The 23,020-nt window shown below is 35.7% G+C and overlaps 4 protein-coding genes, 1 long non-coding RNA gene and 1 pseudogene across 6 annotated transcripts; 4 read left to right on the plus strand and 2 right to left on the minus strand.

Annotated features, from left to right (window-relative positions):
* Nucleotides 1-647: 647 nt before the first annotated feature.
* LOC116144470 (rhomboid-like protein 14, mitochondrial) lies at nt 648-1,894 on the minus strand. Its single transcript, XM_031429907.1, has one exon. The coding sequence runs from the start codon at nt 1,593-1,595 to the stop codon at nt 906-908; it is 690 nt and encodes a 229-aa protein (XP_031285767.1). The 5' UTR covers nt 1,596-1,894; the 3' UTR covers nt 648-905.
* A 246-nt stretch (nt 1,895-2,140) lies between these two features.
* Nucleotides 2,141-3,913, minus strand: LOC116144469 (rhomboid-like protein 14, mitochondrial). The gene is made up of 2 exons (XM_031429906.1): nt 3,592-3,913; nt 2,141-3,135 (listed from the first exon to the last, which is right to left on the minus strand). The coding sequence occupies exons 1-2, from the start codon at nt 3,799-3,801 to the stop codon at nt 2,377-2,379; spliced, it is 969 nt and encodes a 322-aa protein (XP_031285766.1). The 5' UTR covers nt 3,802-3,913; the 3' UTR covers nt 2,141-2,376.
* LOC116144472 lies at nt 3,840-5,248 on the plus strand. The gene is made up of 4 exons (XR_004130261.1): nt 3,840-4,383; nt 4,452-4,485; nt 4,574-4,853; nt 5,184-5,248. It is a non-coding gene; the product is annotated as an uncharacterized LOC116144472 (long non-coding RNA).
* Nucleotides 5,249-11,098: 5,850 nt separating this feature from the next.
* Nucleotides 11,099-12,132, plus strand: LOC116144471 (GPI ethanolamine phosphate transferase 3-like). The gene is made up of 4 exons (XM_031429908.1): nt 11,099-11,142; nt 11,369-11,534; nt 11,637-11,720; nt 11,823-12,132. The coding sequence occupies exons 2-4, from the start codon at nt 11,481-11,483 to the stop codon at nt 11,949-11,951; spliced, it is 267 nt and encodes an 88-aa protein (XP_031285768.1). The 5' UTR covers nt 11,099-11,142; nt 11,369-11,480; the 3' UTR covers nt 11,952-12,132.
* A 1,905-nt stretch (nt 12,133-14,037) lies between these two features.
* On the plus strand, nt 14,038-17,085 carry LOC116144537 (protein NRT1/ PTR FAMILY 4.5-like). Of its 2 annotated transcripts, none has more exons than XM_031429980.1 (6): nt 14,038-14,094; nt 14,666-14,765; nt 14,855-15,072; nt 15,171-15,593; nt 15,698-15,807; nt 15,920-17,085. In XM_031429980.1, exons 1-6 carry the CDS (start codon nt 14,089-14,091, stop codon nt 16,839-16,841), a joined length of 1,779 nt encoding a protein of 592 aa, XP_031285840.1. In that variant the 5' UTR covers nt 14,038-14,088; the 3' UTR covers nt 16,842-17,085. The 2 variants fall into 2 exon arrangements, with proteins under 2 accessions (XP_031285840.1, XP_031285841.1); XM_031429981.1 differs by lacking the exon at nt 14,038-14,094 and adding an exon at nt 14,483-14,520.
* Nucleotides 17,086-17,751: 666 nt separating this feature from the next.
* Nucleotides 17,752-22,934, plus strand: LOC116144479 (annotated as a pseudogene).
* Nucleotides 22,935-23,020: the final 86 nt, after the last annotated feature.

Genomic DNA, 23,020 nt, shown 5'->3' on the forward strand with positions numbered 1-23,020 from the left:
TTTGAATGAATGGATAAAAATTGTGCGACAAACAACTTTCACAAACACGGATATGACGTAAGTGGCAGCTTCCACCACACTTAAAACACAAAATAATTTTGATTAGACATAAGAATAGTCATTCAAGAAAGGAATATATGAAATGAATGATTATTCCTGTTATAAGAAAGGATAGTTCATCATTCCCCTCAAAATAACGATTGTTTCTTCTCTATAGAATAGCCATTTCTTACATTTTTTTTCTTTACGAAACAAGTTATTCTTTGAAAAAACAATCATATATAAAAGAAGAATGGTTATTCTACATATAAAAATAACTGATCCTTCATAAGAAACAATTATCCCTAAAAAATAATCATTCATGTTTAATCAAAATTATCAATTAACGTATTAATATTAACTTAGGTGTCAATCAATTTATAAGAGAAAGTTTATAAAATTCATTTATAAACGTAATATTACCCTTTAATGAATAGGCCTCCAAAAAAGACACTTTGTGTTTTAAATAACCCCATACAAACTCCTATAAACGCTGGATGACTCCACTGTTAGAAGGCTCTCCCAATGATTGAATTAATTTCATGACTGTATTTGTACATTGCTCCAAAAAAAATCCAGTTAGAGTCGCTACAATTTTATGGATGACAACATACCAAAGTTCACGACATATTACCACTAAACCAAAAATGATCAGCCAAATTAGGTAGCCAACATGACAGACTTGACAAAGTCAAACATAACTATTTCGGAGCAGCAATCAAATAAGGATCCATAGGAATGAAGGGGAAAACTAGATTCACATGAAACTCTCTCAGCAGCATGATTTGCAATGGTTATTGCAACTGTATCTTTTTACAAAGGTTGGTAAGTCAGAATCACCCCATTAAGTCAATGGAGAAAGATTGTCAACCAAATCTTTCAACTCTTCTACGGCGTAATTCTTCCAAGGAAATGACTCCAGAGTCAGATGGCAATTCATTGCCACTTCGATTTGTTCCACACATCTCACACATGTTTAACCAGCCAGAATTATCAAACGTACATGCTTGGCATCTCCATGTGCTGGGTAAAGTACCTCTGGTGTGAGTCCGACCAACAGTTCCCCTACCAGAAATCCTCTGTCGTCGAAACAAATACCGTACAAACCTTGAAGGCCATCTCAATGCACCAGTAACACCTCTAATGAACATTGTCAGCGGGTTTGAACCTGAATACCCAGTCTTCAACTTCAAATAGAGAATCCCAGCAAGGATACCACCAAGGTGGCCAAGAAATGAGACACCAGGTACAAACATCTGGATAAGAATCAATTCTGCCCAAGCAGCATAACGGGCTGGGACTATGAATCCATATACATTAGTATAGTTTTCTGAGTGAGAATTGAGGATAACTTTCATGGCAAAGAGAACACCAGAAAATCCAACAGCAGATTCAAAGTAATAAGGTCTGTCGTAGTCAAAAATCAAAAGAAGAGATTTGGCTAACAGCAACGTTATACCCTGGGACATGCCAACCAATGCAACAACCATGGAGGCAAATTCAGTGCTTCCCATAGAGGTTTCCAGTTGGATCCCCTTCCATAAGAGTGACATCATGTTGTAGACCAAGTGAGATTCACCCACATGATAGAATGCAGACAAGAATAAGCGTTTCAGGTCCCTGTGCTGTTCAACCAAAGGATGATACAGATAAACATGTGAAGTTAAAAAAGCAGTAAGACCAAGTATACATATATTTAAGCTTTGATGATTAAAAACAATAAAATGAAATGAAATTTCCAATTCTGCTCATATGATCACTTTTTATAATTGGTTTGATTTGAACGAATCCAATTAAAGGTTAACATGGAGTGAACTTATTTGATTATTGGGTCAACATAGGGACGAACAGTAAAGGCACCAGAAATGAGATCAGAAACACAGGGGNACGTAATATTACCCTTTAATGAATAGGCCTCCAAAAAAGACACTTTGTGTTTTAAATAACCCCATACAACCTCCTATAAATGCTGGATGACTCCACATTTAGAAAGGCTTCCAATGATTGAACTAATTTCATGACTGTTTGTACATTGCTCAAAAAAATCCAGTTAGAGTCGCTACAATTTTATGGATGACAACATACCAAAGTTCATGACATATTACCACTAAACCAAAAATGATCAGCCAAATTAGGTAGCCAACATGACAGACTTGACAAAGTCAAACATAACTATTTCGGAGCAGCAATCAAATAAGGATCCATAGGAATGAAGGGGAAAACTAGATTCACATGAAACTCTCTCAGCAGCATGATTTGCAATGGTTATTGCAACTGTATCTTTTTACAAAGGTTGGTAAGTCAGAATCACCCCATTAAGTCAATGGAGAAAGATTGTCAACCAAATCTTTCAACTCTTCTACGGCGTAATTCTTCCAAGGAAATGACTCCAGAGTCAGATGGCAATTCATTGCCACTTCGATTTGTTCCACACATCTCACACATGTTTAACCAGCCAGAATTATCAAACGTACATGCTTGGCATCTCCATGTGCTGGGTAAAGTACCTCTGGTGTGAGTCCGACCAACAGTTCCCCTACCAGAAATCCTCTGTCGTCGAAACAAATACCGTACAAACCTTGAAGGCCATCTCAATGCACCAGTAACACCTCTAATGAACATTGTCAGCGGGTTTGAACCTGAATACCCAGTCTTCAACTTCAAATAGAGAATCCCAGCAAGGATACCACCAAGGTGGCCAAGAAATGAGACACCAGGTACAAACATCTGGATAAGAATCAATTCTGCCCAAGCAGCATAACGGGCTGGGACTATGAATCCATATACATTAGTATAGTTTTCTGAGTGAGAATTGAGGATAACTTTCATGGCAAAGAGAACACCAGAAAATCCAACAGCAGATTCAAAGTAATAAGGTCTGTCGTAGTCAAAAATCAAAAGAAGAGATTTGGCTAACAGCAACGTTATACCCTGGGACATGCCAACCAATGCAACAACCATGGAGGCAAATTCAGTGCTTCCCATAGAGGTTTCCAGTTGGATCCCCTTCCATAAGAGTGACATCATGTTGTAGACCAAGTGAGATTCACCCACATGATAGAATGCAGACAAGAATAAGCGTTTCAGGTCCCTGTGCTGTTCAACCAAAGGATGATACAGATAAACATGTGAAGTTAAAAAAGCAGTAAGACCAAGTATACATATATTTAAGCTTTGATGATTAAAAACAATAAAATGAAATGAAATTTCCAATTCTGCTCATATGATCACTTTTTATAATTGGTTTGATTTGAACGAATCCAATTAAAGGTTAACATGGAGTGAACTTATTTGATTATTGGGTCAACATAGGGACGAACAGTAAAGGCACCAGAAATGAGATCAGAAACACAGGGGCCATAGAAAGTAAAACATACAACATGCTTAATTGATTGTTAAGGTTGAGGCCATGAAAATAAATCTATCTCTTAGTGATAGTGTAGATCATCTGCATCTACAAAACATTGATAATTGAGTAAATAATGAAATAAAGTGGATGGGAAATGATTTACTTACGAAAAGGGAAAAGGATAAGGAGAAAGGATATGTTACCTTGAGAATTAGATGAGGATTGAACCAGACTTGATCAATAGGGGGTAGAAGAGAATCGAGGATAGCAGGCCTGATATAGATAAGAGTGTTCGTAGCAAGAAGAGCGGCGGTAACCGGTGGTTTCCACGGCAACCTATAATACTCGTTAAACGCATGAAGAGCCAGCAGGGGCAACATTCCTCGTGATACCCTCCTTCCTCCTCTCTCCATCTTTCCTTTTCTTCGCCAAAATCAACAGATATCACATACACGATTTGCCAACTCGTTTACCCTCATAACCTTAGATTTATAAATAACCGCAACAGAAAAAATTCCAGATACTTCTTCCCCTTGCTTCATTCCGTTACTATCCTTCTACATGTGGGTCCAGCATTAACATTTAAAAAAAAAAAAAATAGAAATATAATAATATATATTTACAATACTTTTAACTCGCCTTGACTTTTGATCTTTTCAAATTCTATATACTAACGCAATCTTCATTCTTCTCTTGTCTTGCAACTGCATTATTCCCAACATAAACACAACTTCTGATTTACGAATCCAAGTTTTGGTTGAAATATGATAGGTTTGGGCGAAGAAATGGGTGATAATGGTGATGTTGACAGTGCTACACATTGTAGGCATATTCATATTCACTCGAGGATTTCTGTTAACTCGAACGGAGCTTCCTTATTACACCAATTCTTCTGATGTTTCTCACTCCCCTGCTTTCATCTACCCAATCAAATACCACTTGTTGGACTAGACCTGCTGTTGATCGCGTAGTCATTATCGTTCTTATGCCCTCAGGTATTTCTTCTCACTCTCTCGCTTCTATTTTCTTTTCTCCAGGCCATTTTACCTAATTTTTTTTTCAGATTTGATTTCGTTGCTCCCAGTTCCTTTTCAAAGGTCGGCATTTTTTTAGCAATTCACTGCATATTTCAATGTAGGTACTTTTAGTTTATTTTTCTGTGCTACTCAATTTTTTAAATTGCAGAGTCAAAACCTTGGATGGACAGATTACCAGTCCTTCAGAAGCTAGCATCTACTGAAGGAACTTCTGCCCGTATCTTCAAAGCTATCGCAGATCCACCCACTACTAGTTTGCGCGTTTGAAGGTCACTCTACTTTCTTTCGATTTCTTCTATTTTCATTTCTATTTAGCTTTACCTTATTATTACTCTTTTAGGGCTTACAACTGGTGGACTACCAACTTTTATCGATGTTGGGAATAGCTTCGGTGCTCCAGCCATTGCTGAGGAAACTTCATACATCAGGTTCGTTGCTCGTCTTTTTTTGCCTCTATTTCCTTAGTGGTAAATTTAATCCAGACGGGGAAATCAGTAAACTTTCATTTGTTCAGCTGGATCGCATATCAATTTCGCACAAAGGCAAGAGGCACTTGTCTTTTCTTCTATTGCTAACATGCATCCATCAACGGGCACTCTTTTATTAATTTAAGAGGAATGACAGTTAACTGATGGGGCCAAGTGCCTGTTATTTACCCTTGTTCTCTTTATGCAATATTAGGTTTGTTCTTTCTCTGCAGTCATATCACTTCTTACTTCCATGAAAATTCATTAGTCTATTTATGGATCTACTTGCAGTTGGTTTCAAATGGAAAGCGTGTAGTGATGATGGGGGATGACACTTGTTGCAGTTGTTCCTCATCTTTCAAAAAATCCTATCCTTACCCCTCTTTCAATGTTAAGGATCTTCATACGGTATGCTGTTTAAGGTTCTTTTTCTTTTTTGCATCCAGAATTGAATAAACCTCTTTTTTCATGGTCAAAGTTTGATGACATTTTCTGTTTCAGGTGGACAATGGATGCATGAACACCTATTTCCATCTTTGTACGAAAAGATTGGGATGTCCTTATTGCACATTTTCTTGGTGTTATAATTCACATGCTTTTTTTTTTTTTTTTTTTTTTTTTTTTTTTCCCATAACAACTAGATTTAGAATACAGTAAAAGAAGAAATAATCTACAATTGTATCCTTTCTTTCACTGAGAAATATAGCTCCTTCCCCATAGTTTTAATGTCTCCACAATAATGACATTTTTTCGATTTTATATCTCTAATAATGTGCATAAAGTTATTAAGGTTTCGAGTGGAGGCCACAGATTCTTTCCTTTATGCAATTTGCAGGCTGTATCGGAGAATTTAGTTTTATTATCTTTATTGTATTCAGGATCATGCCGGACACTTTTTGGTGTTGATTCCATTCCATGATAGATAAGTTGGAGCATACAATGCCATGTTAGAAGTAAATTTCTTGCTATCTATATAATTTTCACTTTAATATACTCTTAACCCTACATTCTGCTTTCTTGAGCCTATGTTTGTTGGGTTATTGGCTTGGTACTTTTGTCTCTGTGATAAATTGGTTATTCTTTGTAATTTTTAGTTCCCCCTTATATCATCAGAAAATGATCACTATTTCTTACATGGCACGTATAATTGTTTCAAAATCAGTTAGTATCTTGTGTTTATTATAATTTTTCTAATTTGATTTCACTCTATAAAGATGACAGAGTTAAATAACATGATATTCTTACACACATTCAGCATTTGCCCATTTATCTTTCTTCTTCTCTAGTTTTTCTATGAACAAACTACTTATTTGCTTCAGAAAGTAATCGAAGTGATAGGAAGCCAGTCAGGACCAGTGCATACATGAGAATACTTTTCTTCTTGTGATGGGTGACCATGGCAAACTATTAATGGTGATCATGGTGGGGTCTGCTGAAGGGTGAATACTTATCTTGCTTCTGATGGAAACTTGACTTAGTATCTATTCCTCAGTCATTCTAACTTGAGTAGCATGTTGCAGGTTGAACATCAATTTTTGCTATGAGTTTCAAGAGCCTCCATCCTCGATGCCATCTGAAATTGATTCTTCATCTTGTGAAATAAATTTGGTATTATCTCTTCTAGTGACTATATATACGCTTGTAATCTTATCTTTCCTTAATTTAATTGGAAAATATCTTCCATTTGCTCATATACTGGAAAGAAAATAATGAGGAGAACAAATGTAGAAATATCGTAATAGTATTAAAACTGGGACTACTTTAGTTGTAAACTACACCGCTCAAATACATATTTTTGTAATAGTGTATAAGCAGTATAGAGATACAACTTAGAATTTCAGGTTATATTAGAATTTCATTTTATGTGTGTGATATATATCCCTCTTATACATTGTAAAATCTCTACAAAAGTAAATTACTCCGGTAAATTGGGACATTGATAAATATTTGTTATTTTGATTTTGGATTCCTATTTTTCTGATCAATTACATTTGTCACTTCCTATTTCAGGATCACAAAGGACTTTCATCAGCTCTGTCCACACAGGTTAGAATAGTTATCTTTTGTTAATGGCAAAAATGGGATTTCTTTACTTGATTGAACTATTTACTTCTCTTATTCAACATATAAGGTTAATTTCTGTCTGCAGCTTGATTTTGCAGTAACTGTCAGCCCTGCTTGGTGTCCCCTTTCCTTTTGGAAGGTGTTGTAAGAATCCCTCAATTTCATTATAGTCATGTTCTTTTCTCAAGTTAGTGAGTTTATAATAACTTGGTAGTTTGATTTTTTCAGACTTCATTATTATGCTGTGGCAAGTCAGTTATGTTGTGGAAAACTATCACATGTAATTAGGCTAAAGGCTGTAGTCTAAAAGGATTTTCCCTGAGTGAATTGCTTTGTTTCTCTTCACTAGGTGTGGTATCTGTGGCCCATGCATAATAGCATTGAGTTTGGTTTTTTTACTGCAACCTTCTTCCAACTATAAAGGTGCACATGTACCCAAAGTATAGAAGATTTTCTCAATTAGCTGATGCATTTTTTGCATGTTATACTATGCAAGCACATTGCCTCATATGCAGAAATATATTTTATACAACCTGCGCCTTAGCATAACCTGCATTACCATTGTGAAGGTAATATCTGTAAATTCATACTAAATACGTTTTGCAGTGAAACTTTGACAACTATGATTGTTGTTGCAATACGGTTCCTGTGGTATTATCGTTGGAAGTTAAACTTGTTCTACAAACTATATCCTGGCTTTTTAGTTAGGAGAAAAAAAGAAAAATTTTGATATCATTTGGGACTTTAATGACTAGATGATTCTATGTCAACTTTACATATTTGTTAAGAGTACTTTTGGATATTTTGTTTCCCTCAGGAATAAGAAATGAAAACTGTAAGGATTTTTGGCTTTAATTGATCAGTCATTGATTTTGAACATCGCTCCTTCCAGTTTCATTAAGATGCTTTTGTCTTGTTCCCATTTTTTTAATAAAAGGTGAAACTATTTAAGTTGATTTCTTTTCAGTATTGGCCGTGTTAGCCCTGAGCTATATGCGTTAGGTGCTGGTACTTGGAATCTAGAGAGAGTTAATGTGGAAATTGCTCAAATCGGTTGAAAGTGGAAGAATGGATGCAGAACTATTGCAACGTACTCTGCGTCAATTCTGGCGTATATTTTCTTATCCAAATTCTAAGTCAGATCAAAAGATGATACAACAACCAATGTTGGGCCTTGAGTTTGTGTTTGTAATGTTGATATTTAAATCTTTGTAGGCTAGAAATTTTAAATCTTGACCACCATAACTTTATCCGTTTTTTTTTTTTCTCTTGTTGGGGTTAATCAGCTATGAAGTGTGATTTAATTGATGGTCCCATCATTCTTGAAAACAAAGTGAAGAATCAATGTTGATTTGCTCTTTCATTTAGAACTTTTCAGTTTTAAAACATATATCTTATCATTGACGTATGATTTTGTTATGATGCTGGACATGCACTTTACAAGAGATACTTGGTTTCTATTGAGAATGAATTGAAAAATTTTCAGAACAGATTAAAAGATTCATGAAGTAACTTTGCAAAAGGTAGACAGAATCTTAAAATGCAAACCTTCATGTGTATGTGACAGTAATTACCCTTGAGGCTTTCTAACATTGAACAGTTCTAGCTTTTTATTTGAGTCTCCCTTTTGGCTTGTTGCTTCTTTCTCACCAATTATAAATTGGTGTAGGTGAAAAGATACATTGATGTCTATTCAGCTTCATCCGTCATTGGATTTTCCCGCGAAGACTTATTACATATCAATCTTATGCTCAAGCAGGAGAATAATCATTGTTGCTCCAGGAAATTGTTGTCTAATAGAGATGAAATCGCAATTCATCATTAGCATATCTTAAAAGTGAAATTGATGCTTATTCTAATTTTCTATTGAGTGTTGCTGAGCTGGCACGCTCCAAATGGACTGAGTTTAACTTAGAGATGATGGAATTGGTCTTGGGATTATGTTAATCTCACTATAGTCCATATCCTTTCTATTAAGAGGATGAAAATTCATTTGTGTTTCTCTTTCTTCATTGGAGATTTGGAGATATCTTTGAGGTTACTCTTTGCTTGCTTTATTGTGATGATACGTGCATGCAGCTTTCTATCTAATAGTTTATTTGTAGAAGTACTATTTCTGACTGCCTCCATGAATGCACTTTCTATTTTAAGTATGATATTCTTTTCTATTAATGCATAATTGTTTTAAAACCTTGTGTTCAGTGAAGAAGGAAAAGTGGCAAATTTTCTTTTAGCCACAACCGTCATTTTAATTTCGTTATTCAATCAAGAGAGGGAAGATGCTAAAGGAAGTAGGACTTGTAACCTTTAAGGTTACTATACAAAGCTTTCAGTATATGCATTTTCTTTGTATTATAATAGTTTATTGATTATAATGCAAATCTTTTAGGACTATTTTTGCAGGCAATTTTTTTCTTTTCTTGATCACTGTTCTACCGATTTACTAGAAAGTTGGGCTATCAAGCAGGCTGTGAATTCTCTGTTTATGAGCAAACTTCTTCATGATGCTTGAATGCCCCTGGTCATCACGTGTCGACACTCATGGCTGAAATTGTGCCAATTCTGGCTCTAACTATTTTGGCATACTTGCTGTACATTACCATAGCTTGCAGCCTTTTGGGCCATTTCGAAGTTTGTTGTCTGGGTACTAATTATGTTATATTCTCATAGCTGTGCATTGGATGTCAGAAAGTAATTTTTGAGTTCGGTTCTGATGCTTCATGGGATCGGAAGAAATTACATCCCTCGAATAATATATGGTCGTGGGGCTTGGACAACTTTTATTACTGGCAATTAGTCATTGTTAAGAGAGAGAGAGCTCTGATAGCAGAAAAGTTTGGTAAAAAGATAGTGGCTATGTTAGCTTCTTGTAGTTCAACAATCATTCTTCTGTCGGGAAAGCAAGGGCCTTTGATTGCTTTAGCAACCATAATTGGAGGTACTTTTTCTAGTCTATCTGTGTTTGAACAATTAACTTGGCATCTATCACATTGGGCCCTCCATGCTTTTCTTAGAAATCTTGTAGATCAGTGTAACTTAATATGGTTCAAAGCAGAGTTTTCAGAGTGAAGATCCTGAATTTCAATCTCCCTGTGGCACTTATTTGCACCTACATTTGTATCTGTCTATTATGATTTGGTCCACATTCACATAAGGGACTTATAAAAAGGTTACTACTATTGTTGGCCTCTTGTTAGCTTAAGCTTTTATGTCATATGGCTACTTAACAACTATGCCATACATAATTAGACTTGCTTTTCGGTGTATATTATTAGTTGAGCTATAACTTGATATTGATTGTGTTTTATAGCATTGTCTTCTATGCTCCTTGATTTCTAGCTTGATGTTTATTGTAGGTTATAAGATTAATACTTGATGTTCTTCCATTGTTAATACTCCTCTGGTATTAGATTGCAGTTGTCTAGATTGCAGTAGCCCACCACTCTTTCTGAAAGACTCTGATGTATCTTTCTTGGCAGGTCATTGCATAGTGAGGTTGGGGAACATAGAAGTGGATCCTAAGGATAAAACTGCTGTAAATCTAAATTTTGACCCTCTTCTGTGACGCAATGGAGCCTTTTGGCCACATGCTTGTTTTCTCCACTGGTCACGGTAAATGCTTGTAATTCAGATTGTTGATTGCTTATTGGATGCTTTGCTTCAACTACTCTGTTTGGTTCCATGATTTATTCTTTTGGTAGTTTATCAACTGTAACTTATTCTGGTTACTCTGAAAACTTAAGCTGATAAGGCAAAGCTATGCACTTCTCTACATGCTATTTTTCATCATACTAAGGTCTATTTTTGGAAGTACAGTGGAACTTACTATAAGCTATAAAAACAATACTATCTATAAAATTTGTGTTTATTATAGGAATCATACAATATGAAATGATACATTATATCAATCCATGTAGTACAAATTATTGTGAATGAATGTAAAAAACTCAACTCAATAATTGTGAATGATTTTTAATTAAAAAGTAATGTCATATCAATGTTTTATTAATAGTATTAGAAGTAATGCCATATTAATTTCTATGTTGGTATCTGTAACAGTTTCTTATTATAATTTGTTTTATTTGAGAAGCTTTATTTATTCACCTTCACATATGATCTATAACCTTTAATAACATTCTCTGCAGGTGTGCTTTCGATGGCCTCCGATATGTGCTGCATTTACTGGGTGAGGTTTAAATGTACTCATTCCTTGCATTGTTATGGGGAAGCTAGCTATCAAAACTACATTTATTGGACACTGGCAACACAGATCTATTTTTGGCTTTTATCAAAATCTTAAATATAAAATGTCATTAGCATTTGAATCGCCCACTGTTGCAGCTGTCACTATTGTATGGGCTAATGACCATAACTCTGTAGGTGCATGGTTTTGAGACCTGTATATCTTTCAGGTTTGATGATTTCTTCCTTGTTCGGCAAGCTATCCTTCTAACAATTGATACATTTGGGTTTTCTCACATTCTTCCAGTATTTGGACTTCCATTTCTGGTTGTACCCCAACATATGTTGGGTCAAACTGACCAGGATAGAAGACTCCTTTCGGTGCAGTTATTCCTGGTAAGTTTCTTATGTCTTTGTTAGTTGGACGTATCTAATTTTTGGCAAAGGTTGATTGATTTGTTTCACTTATTTCTTGATTTTGCTGAAACATAAATTTAGATGTATTTGATGTACGGACTTATTATGGCCACTACTGTCATAGCAACTATAATCTGTGTGACCATACAGAGGCGACATCTAATGGTAATAGCATAATTTCACTGAAATTTTCTTACCGGTGTATTCTATTTCTACCATCCATATGTATGTATTTAACAAAAAGTTGCTGCGTTGTTGCATTTGCAGGTATGGGGCTTGTTTGCTCCCAAGTTTGTCTTTGATGTAGTGGGTTTTATTCTCACTGACGTCCTCATTTGTTTGGCTTGCCTTTACTATTTTGGTTTTGATGGAGAAGTGGATGGTGCATACTTATGATTGATAACATGAAATTCTTTAATGTTTATGTGAGTTTTGTAATAGTAAATATCTGGTTAATGTTGGAAGTAGTAATATTTAAATGTAATCTTGTTATTATTTATTATCTTAGTTTGTAAATTTAATTTATTATTATTCTCGGATATGGGTTGATATTGTTTGGAATTTATTATTGGAATGATATAGAATTATAATTATTCTGTGAAATTGATTGGGTGTATGGTTGTGTCCGTAAAGAATTGGCATTCCCGTTATGTTTAGATATATCAATAATGCTACAGGGATTTTTGCACCGAAATATTGTATCGGCTTACGTGTAAGACATTTTTAATTTTTTTAACAATTTTTTTCTAGTGAACGGCCGTCCATCAAATTTGGACGGCCGTTCACTCACATGGACGTCGCGTTCATATACAAGGGACGGACGTCCCTTAAATAAATAAAATACAATAAAAAGTTTTTATAAATATTTGGGATGGACGGGTGTCCATTCGTAATGGACGACCGTACATATTAAAAAAAAAAAAAATTCGGAACATGGATACTGATTCTTCTTCTTCCTTTCGGAAATGTTTCATTTTCTTTCTCTTGGAATAACGGCGCCATGCAGCTTGGATGAAACATGCGGCCCATGTCCTCCACTGTTATGAGTAGAACCTGAAGGTGTGCTGAACCTGTCTACTATGAAGGCGCCTGAATTGAGTGGCCGCAAATTTTAACTCTTCAGCGATAGAGCAAAAGCCTGAATCTCTCTCATAGCCTTTATCGTCCAGGTAGAGGATGGGAGGTTAATGCTAGATTTGGGTTCCAGTGCCCAGGTCAAAAGCTCCTCACCACAGAAGTCCCTTCTAGAAAAGTAAATTGTTTTGATAGTTAGTTTTTGTTTTGAAATCCATTGTTTATCTGGATATTCTTTTTAATTGTTTTTTGTGAATCTGTAGACTTCTTAGTGTGATGTTTGCTTTAGTTGAGTTATTGGCATTGGTTTTATGATTTAGTTTGTAGCGTGTAAAGAGGGATCATGGTTATCTGGAAAAGTAAATTAATAGTGGCTGGAGAGGCGATCAGTTTTGGCTTGGCTTGAAGAAGAAGAAGAGCGAAGAAGGTAAACATTTCCGAAAGGAAGAAGAAGAAGTAGTATCCATGTTTCTAATTTTTTTTTTTTTTTTTAAGTATGGACAGGCGAACGGACACCCATCCAAAAGGCGTCCAAAAGTAATGGACGATTGTCTACATATGAACGGTCGTCCATTACTTTTGGACGGGCGTCCATTCGTAATGGACGCCCGTCCATACTTTAAAAAAAAAAAATTATAAAAATTTTTTATTGTATTTTATTTATAGAGGAAGCTCGTCCCTTGTATATGGACGGGCGTCCATGTGAGTGAATGGCCGGCCAAATTTGATGGATGGCCATTCACTAGAAAAAAATTGTTAAAAAATTTAGAGATGTCTTACACGTAGGCCGGTATAATATTTCGGTATAAAAATCCCGGTGTCCGTAGCATTATTGTTAGATATATATACTATAGAACATTAAGGTTAAGTTCACAACCTCAAACATTGCAATTTGTCATTGCTTAGCTCACAAATGAGTAGGCGAGATTTATTTTGTAAGTTGACGAAGGACTAACTGTCGCTTCAAAAGTGTGAGAGAACATTGTAAGATTTGGAAAAGAAAAATTTGTCTGCTTGAGTAATGCTACCAGTAAGTAGATACCATAGGCAAAAGAAATCATTTTCGAATTTGGAGTAGATTTTTTCTCTTTGATTATTGTTGGAAATTTTATTTTTTCTTTTTTTAGTGATGAGGTGTTGGATCAGTTTGGATGCATTTTAACTATTTTTTCAAAGCTTTGAAGGTGATAGTTAAATAAATTCTCTTAGTGATCATCCTTATTAATAAGTTTGGTAAATAATGTAAAGACTCTTAATTAATACATTCAAAAATCGGAGTTGATCTTTATTTTATTGCTGGAATTGTCGTTTGAAGAAAAATGCAGGCAGGAATATTTAATGTAATTGTCCTATTCTATTCAGTTACAATTGCCGAATTGCGTTAAGAGATTCGTCGACAAAATGAAGCAGCGTCATGAAACAGTACAGACCGTTACATACACTTGACTAACAAGAGGAGATGGAGGTGGATACAAACTTTTAACTTGTGTCTTATGCATAATCTAATTTTAAGAGGTTGGAAAATCCGTCACCTTTTCGAGAGTATCAACACTTTTGCTCTGTTTATTAAAGCCAAGAATCTCACGTATCACAAAAATCTGAAGTATACCAACGAAACTATTGACTGCTGAGGTTCTACTTGTCATGTGATAGGGCTAATCTAGGATAAGTCATTCATATATGATTGTCTCATGATAGTGATTTATATTTATATGGATGATTATTTGAAGGATCTTGAGGCCGGTCCGTCCACGTAGTCAAATCTGTTTTATATATGATTCATTACTACACTTTGCTCTATATATAGTTATATACTATACACAAACACAACCAAAATAATTTTGTAGGAGACCATTTCTTCTTTCTGTATTAACCAAGCTCCTCAGCCATGGTAATAATCATTTACTTTTTTAACAACGTCATGTAGTTAACTTAATGCATTCTGTTAAGCATATATGCAGATGTAGATGCATCATGCATGGCAGTATCAGCTTTTCTCTCACGGATGATCCTATCTAATCCAATGTATAACGTAGGACTTGAATGATAATAATGCCGGCGTCAAAGATTTCATCTGTCAACCAATGAAGAATACGCAGAGACAAGGCGGATTTAAAGCTACGTATTTCATCTTTGGTAAGTCACTGATGTGGTTTTCAAGAATAAATTAATATTATGTTTAGAATTAATTTTCACTTAAGAATTTGCGTGAATCTTATTTGCAGCAATTATGGTTTTGGATAACATAGGCTTTGTAGCCAACATGGCTAGCCTGGTCTTGTATTTCTTGTTGATCATGCACTTCGATCTCTCTGGTTCAGCTACAACTACTACTAACTACTTGGGTACCACATTCTTGCTCACACTTGTTGGAGGCTTCATTTCAGATACTTATATGAATCGCCTCAATACTTGTCTGCTCTTTGGTGTAGTTCAGTTGCTGGTACGTATACTTTCCATATCCATATACAGTGTAAACAAATTAAATATTCATTGCTGCATCCAAATTTACACATATCTCTTCGGATGTTTGACGATCAGGGGTACTTGTTGCTGATTATTCAATCCCATTATTCTAAACTGCAACCTCAGCCATGCGGGAAGACTAGCTGTGTGGACGGTACTAAAGCTCTTCTTTTCTATGTTTCAATATGCTTGCTGGGACTTGGAGGAGGTGGAATCAGAGGGTCGGTTCCAGCTTTAGGTGCTGATCAGTTTGACTACAAGGATCCCAAAGAACGCTTGCTTATAGCCACTTTCTTCAACTGGTTTTTGCTAAGTATAACAATTGGAGCTACAATTGGGGTCACTTTTGTAGTGTATGTAAGCACAACAGTGGGATGGGATATAGGTTTCATAATTTCCATGTCTTGCTCTTTTGTTGGTCTTATCTTTGCTGCATTAGGAAAGTCATTTTATCGAGTCCGAGTGCCAGGAGATAGTCCATTGTTGAGGATTCTAGAGGTTTGTCTGTTTGTTACCTTCCCTAGGCCTGCATGTATACTGTTTCTTAAATATTCTAACAGTTTACTTGGTTCATAAAAATCCCAAGTTTTTCATTTTTTCAGGTCTTAGTGGTCAGTGTAAAGAACTGGCGGACACAAGTGCCTCAGAACTCGGATGACTTATATGAGTCTGCTTCAAGGGGAGAGCTCATCCCCCGCACCAAACAATTCGGGTTGATCTCCTTTATATATATATATATATAGATATTATTTTTTTTTTTTTTTTAAAGTACGTTATCCTTTTACTAACAATTCAATTCAATTCAATTTTTTAATTATGGCCAGATTCTTGGACAAAGCAGCCGTTCTCCCCAAGGGCTTGATGCCAGGAAAATGGAAAGTTTGCACAGTGACACAAGTTGAAGAAGTGAAGATCCTAGCAAGGATGATGCCAATCCTTCTAAGCACTACCCTCATGAACACATGCTTAGCACAGTTGCAAACCTTTTCTGTCCAACAAGGAACCATTATGAATACAAGTCTTGGCAGTTTCCAAGTCCCTCCAGCCTCCATTCCCGTGATTCCTTTGGTGTTCATGTCCCTTCTTATACCTGTTTATGAATTTGGTTTTGTTCCTGTTTTGCGGAAAGTGACAGGCCACCCCAATGGCATAACACACCTGCAAAGGGTGGGAGTTGGGCTTATCCTCTCAGCCATTTCAATGACTATAGCTGGAATTGTAGAGGTGAAGAGAAAGCATGAATTTGTCTACCACAATCACCGTATTAGCCTCTTTTGGCTTTCTATTCATTATGCAATCTTTGGAATAGCTGACATGTTCACACTTGTTGGACTAATGGAGTTCTTTTATAGTGAGGCTCCTGCTGGCATGAGATCTCTATCCACTTCTTTTTCCTGGCTCTCTCTATCTATCGGTTACTACTTGAGCTCAGTTTTCGTTGGGGTTATTAACTCGGTGACTAGTAATTTTACAAAAAGCAAGAGAGGGTGGCTTCAAGGGCTTGACATGAACAAAAACCATGTGGAACTATTCTACTGGTTCTTGGCAATTCTAAGTGTTGTTAATTTTGGAAATTATATCTTTTGGGCTAAATGGTACAAGTATAAAAAAGATAGTCCCGTTGATCAAGAAAGACTGATCAAAACAGGGCCTGGTCGCATGGATGAGTCTCTGTCATTCTCTACTACAAGTGGTTTAAGCTTTGTGTCTAAGCAGCAAGAAGTTAAAGAAGCAAACCCAACTTAAACAATATGCATGGACCTTGTACTACGAGTTAGGATAATTTATAAGGCATAATTTAGAAATTACCGGATTAATGATGAGTTAGAAATTTGGGACTAAATTAAAGCAAGATATACTTGCGCAGTAATCATATGATGTGTGCAGAATTTCTAGTATGTGAATCAAAGCATCAACTTTACCCAAGATTGTAATGACTATATATATATACCGATCTCCCACTTTCTCATTTCGCATGTTTGACACATAATATTAGTTTAGGTTCTTATTATTTTATGGTTGAAATTGTGTTATCAATAAAAAGCAGCCGACTACAACTACAGGTTCCATGATCTTAACATCCAAAAACACACAGCACAGAAACAGGTTCCATGATCTTAACATCCAAAAACGCACAGCACAGAAACAGGTTCCATCTTCAGCTTCATTGGTTGATCTGAGTGTGGCGGCTGGCCGCAGCATTTTGATTATAGAAACCAATTGCTTCTATAGCATCCAAGTGCATAAGCATTCTATTGGGATTAAAGCGGGAAGAAGAAATAGTATAAGTGATGACATTATTTTTGGGTTATCGAGACAAAACAGGTATAACTGTATATATATACAGGTATAAAAAGTATGTTTATGTGCATCCTTTCACCGTTAGTGTCGGTGGTGATTCCATTCGCCGGCCCCCACCTCTATGATTTTTCTAATCTTGGGAGATGTAACATTAAGAGTTAGCCACTCAAAAAGACCCCACTCCACCCAACCATGCACCTTTCATGTTCATACTGATATGCTTATAACCACCACTTTACTAGTCACATTACTTTCACTCCATTCTCTTTCAATTAACATGATTACTTGTAAAGATAGGATGAAATGAAACTGAACCTCATCACTTCTCTCTCTCTCTCTCTCTCGCTCTCGCTCTCATTCTTATACCCTGCATTTCCTCTGTTTTTCATAGCCTAGCCTCTTGGTGGTCCTTTTCTGCTCTTGTATTCATCTCTTCCGGGTTAACATTGTTTCCTTGTTCTTTTTTTATTGAATTGATAACTAAAAAGCAAAATGAGCATGGATGTAAGCAAGGTCAAGACATCACCAGTCTTCATCAGGTTAATATGGACGTACGGAATGGTGTGTTTGGTATTATGCAAATGGGTAGATGGATTCAAGGACTTGAATGCGACAGCTTATTATAATGTGAACAGTTACGGAGTCTCTGCTACTGAAACTGGACCCTTGATGGTGGGTCTTACCCTTATTAAAGAAGCTGCTGCTAAAGTAGCAGGTACTCTCTACCTTTTCCCATATGTATTGCCTGGACTTAAGTTTTCTCTTTGCATTTATATCCGCCACAACTTGATCTATGGCTATTTACTTCTCTAAGTATATACTATCTGATAAATGCTCTTTAGTTTTGACTTTGTTTCATGTTGAGTTTAATTAATCTACACATTCTGCATGTACATCTATGGACTTTGTATTCTCCTTGCAGCACAAAATGAATGATTCGAATTGAGGTTATTAAATATTTTGAACCTACATGGTTTGAGCCATATGTATTTTTATTTAGCATCATAAGTAAAACAAAGCTGCACTCATTTCATTGCAGAGGGAGGATTGCAGCCCTGGTTTTGTGTAAATAGCAATGAAATGAAGAAAATCATGTTCCCACTCATACCCAACAAACCAAATCTCTATTCCATTTTATTTGCCTATTTGATTAATTTATAAATGATGTTCAGATGATTTTGTGCCTAACTCTTAAGAACAACCAGCTTACCAAAAATTAGTATCTTTCAATTCATAAAATGCATCTATTTTCATGACCACTCTGCTTTCTATGCACAGTCTGTCTGGATGGAACATTACCTGGGTATCATATCCACCGAGGACATGGATCTGGTGCAGACAGTTGGCTCATTACATTGGAGGTATGTGAGACAAATCAAAGTTTCTGGCATGTTATACTACAGGGAACTATGGAAATGTAAATTACCACAAGATCTGTAATCTTCCTTGTTGAAAATATTGCTTTTTTCTTTACAAGTTATCACATCTAAATATATATAAGATCTGTAAATCTAATTCACAGCAAATATGAGAAACATAGTTCTTCTTAGGAAACTCGGTATTATTGCCTAGATAATTGATATAAACTGGCCATGGACCTAGAATGTGAGTAAACTGACCATATTAATTTCCAATTCACACTGGGAATAAATACAAGGACATTTTGGATGAAATCCTGATCATAAGCTAGAATAGCTTGCGAATTTTGAAACCTTAGCTGTATCAAATCAAAGATGTACAAGTTAAAAACAAATAGGTAACAAATAATTGGAATAATTGCAGACATCCCATATCCGAGTGTAATATTAACAACCCCACACCGGCTATGTATAACTCATCAAAAACCTGCACAAGCTATATAGGGCCATCTCCATTGCACTGCAATCTTTGGTAAGTGTTTAAAGCATGTGCAATACAATCTTTAAAACAATGGATGAGCTTCACTTCATTACAGGGAGGAGGATGGTGCAATTCAATTAGATCTTGTGTTTACCGTAAGAAAACTCGCCGCGGTTCATCAAAATATATGGAGAAGCAGATACCATTTACTGGAATTTTAAGCAACAAAGCTGAAGAAAATCCTGGTCATATCTCTAAAAACATGTTGTCTTGATGTATGTAAATAATTTTTATTCATCGTTTTACTAATTTGCCGGATGGAACTAAAATATTTGCAGATTTTTTTAATTGGAACAGAGTTAAGGTTCGCTATTGCGATGGTGCATCTTTCAGTGGGGATAGTTAAAATGAGGTTTGTGGGAATAACATTTTATATGCTTCCGTTGTGAAGTCGACATTTGACAAATCATGAAAATTATTAGATTCTTATGAAATTTTATCCTTATTTTCTTTTCCAGCAACTTTTAAGTCAAACTAAGCATATGTTGAGGAAATTTGCCATAAAATTGTTCCAAAATATTCACTACTCCAGTCAGAAATTTGATTTTTTTTTCTCCAATGAATTATATCCTTTTATTGGACAAAATGTGGAAGATAAACACAGGTAGTGTTAAGGCATTTATATAGTATTATTAGTTTAAGCTACTAAATTATGGTATTTCACTCAAGTGGGCATTTAAACTGAGTCAACTTTGCTAGGCCTCTGGCTGAATCAACTGTTATTTCATCCTTGCTCCATAGGCAGCGCAACTTTATTTCAGAGGAGAAAGGATCTGGTCAGCTGCAATGGAAGATTTGATGTTGAAGGGAATGCGCTATGCTAATCAGGTTTTCTTACAACCTGAATCAAGTTCTACTATGGCCTCTTGATTTTTGTATTGACCTTAATTAAGTTTTAGGCTCTTCTAGCTGGATGTTCTGCTGGGGGCTTGGCAACAATACTGCACTGTGACGAATTCAGGAGACTATTTTCACGGATTACTAGAGTCAAGTGTCTCAGTGATGGTGGACTGTTCCTTGATGCGTAAACACTTCATCATGATGTTTAGCAGTTAAGTTTATGATATTTACTTTTGATACTGATGGCTGCTATTCCTGTCTTGTCTGGTCTTGCAGAATTGACATATCTGGTGGGCGCACCGGAAGAAACATGTTTGGTGGTGTGGTTAGCCTACAGGTGCTTCTCATTTTTCTTAAATTTTAGTAGATATTGATTTTCATCTTATTGGTTCTAGAGATAAACTAAAAGTTTTTGATCCAACTAACGGAATTGTTCTGTCTGCTGTAACTATGTCCTCACTAGATCTGAAATTACTTTAGTTGTTTACTTAACCTTAAAAAACTTTCTATAACTCAAATGTGGAACTATGGCTTGTATGATGTAATTTGCACAATCTTCGGTCTGTAATTTACTCATGAGATCCGGGAGTAGACTGTTATATATCTTCATTCACTCTGAGAATTGTCTTTTGTGCTGGAATTCTTTAATCAGATGAAGCTAGCTGACCATCTTGGCAATCAACTTCAGTTCTCAATTCTCATCGATCATGGACTCTTAGTTGTTTAAGTGACCTTGTTTATTAGTGTTCAGGTGTCTGAAATATTGCAAAATATCTTATTAAAATTCCTCAAATCATATCTTCCTTATAATTTTAATCTTATTTATTATAGGAGTTGCATGTGTTATGGAGCCTAGATTAAGTTAGCTCTAGTTAACATTCATGTTTTGGCAAAGCTATATGCCCATAAATTTCATTCTTCTGTTAATTGTGTTAAATAACATCTGCATCTTTATATTTCAGCGAGTGAAGAACTTGCCACAGAGCTGCACAAAGCGTCTCAATCCAATTTTGGTAATCCTTGTATTAATTGTAAGACAGTTGCATAGTTTTGATGAAACGACTGAAATCTTATTTTTACTACTAATCTATAATTTCCTCTGATTTACAGTGTATTTTTCCTCAGCACTTGATTGCCAGTGTTAAGACTCCACTTTTTCTTCTAAATGCAGCTTATGATACATGGCAGGTAAGACCTACATCTGTACGATGCAACAAAATGAAAAACATTTCCTTTATGTTATTCCCAAAAGTCATCCATTTGCAAAAGTTCCTGAAGATTCTTTGTTTCTTGCTGTACTCGGTAGTTCCAAATTTAGACATAAACAATTTTCTTCAGATTCTCAAATTCGTTAAAACATAGTCTTAAGATGGTTCAAAAAAGTTTATTATCTTGTGCTAAGATTAACTGCTACCTGGTTCCTCACAATTGGCGCATGGATGGTGGGTGATTCTGAAGCATGAAATTTCATGGCTCTTGATGCCTATAGGCTGCCTTAAAAATGGTGAGACCTGAGCACCCAGATTAATCTATCTGAGTTTTTTTTCCTTTCCCATTAATCAGATTCAGGTCAGCTTAGCTCCACCATCGGTTGATCCTCATGGCAATTGGCATGAATGCAGAAACAACTATGCTCGTTGCACAGCATCCCAAATTGGTTTTCTGCAAGGTGATTTGATCAGATGTTTTAATCTGTGTTATAATTATTTATGTTTTTTTTCAATTGCGGGTTCACAGGATTAGTTATCCGTAAGATTATTGTATCAATAAGAGCTCTAACTCTAATCCTAACCTGAAGCAGGTTTCCGAAACCAAATGCTGAATGCTGTGGAAGGATTATTGAAGCACAAGAAGAATGGGATCTTTATAAATTCATGTTTTGCTCATTGCCAAACTGAGAGGCAGGACACATGGTTTGCTCCAAATTCTCCCCGAATTAGAAACAAGGCATGTACAGTCTGACTATTTCTTTAACTTAACAATCATCAATAGATAAAATTATCAGAATGGAGGTTCCGTTGAGAAATAATTATAATTTGCTCGTCACAGTCCTTAAGATCTTATCAATCCAACCAACTATTTGCTATGCAAGTGAAATAGTTCATACTTAGAGAGAGAATTTAGTGAATATAGTATCTTTTTTTATAATGTTTATCTTACTTTAGAGAAGAGGAAAAGAAGTATTACAGTGAGGCTGTGCTTCATTTTCTTAAGAACAAGTTATCAGTCTAGTAGGTTCTAGTCCTGCATCATTTGTGCACTATTGAAAGGGTATTAGATTCTCATTGCTTGTTTTCCTTCATTATTCTGGGACCAAACCTGATGATGTAAGAAACCATCAAATGGAGGATGATTTTTGCCTTTTTCCCATGGCACAAATCTGCAGTAACTCAATGTTTGTCATTTCTTTTAAGAATTTTGTCTAGGATTTTAGTAATATATAAATAACTCATGGATTGATGATGAAGCTGCAGAGAATCGCGGAGTATGTTGGGAGCTGGTACTTTAATCGATCTAACATTAAGGCTATTGATTGTGCCTACCCTTGTGATAATACCTGTCACAACCTTGTATTTAGAGGAAGATGGAGTTAAAGTTGATCATGGTGAAATTCCAATTTTTAATTATATTGCTACATACTGTGAGTCTGTGTTACATGATTAAGCATTGGATTGATGTGTTTTTGCCATTTTAGCCAAGCATGAACAGTGTATTTGGTGTGGTTTAATTGTGAAGGAAGCAAAAACTTTTTAGTTGAGATACAGATAATAACGCGTTTTGATGATTTTCGACTGCCAACCAGACTTGGAATTAATGATATCTAGATTACTTAAACCAAAAATTTCATCAATTTTGTTATATTCGTATGCCACATACATTTCTAG

Source organism: Pistacia vera, unplaced genomic scaffold, assembly GCF_008641045.1.
Source record: "Pistacia vera cultivar Batoury unplaced genomic scaffold, PisVer_v2 Contig446, whole genome shotgun sequence".
Classification (NCBI taxonomy): domain Eukaryota; kingdom Viridiplantae; phylum Streptophyta; class Magnoliopsida; order Sapindales; family Anacardiaceae; genus Pistacia; species Pistacia vera.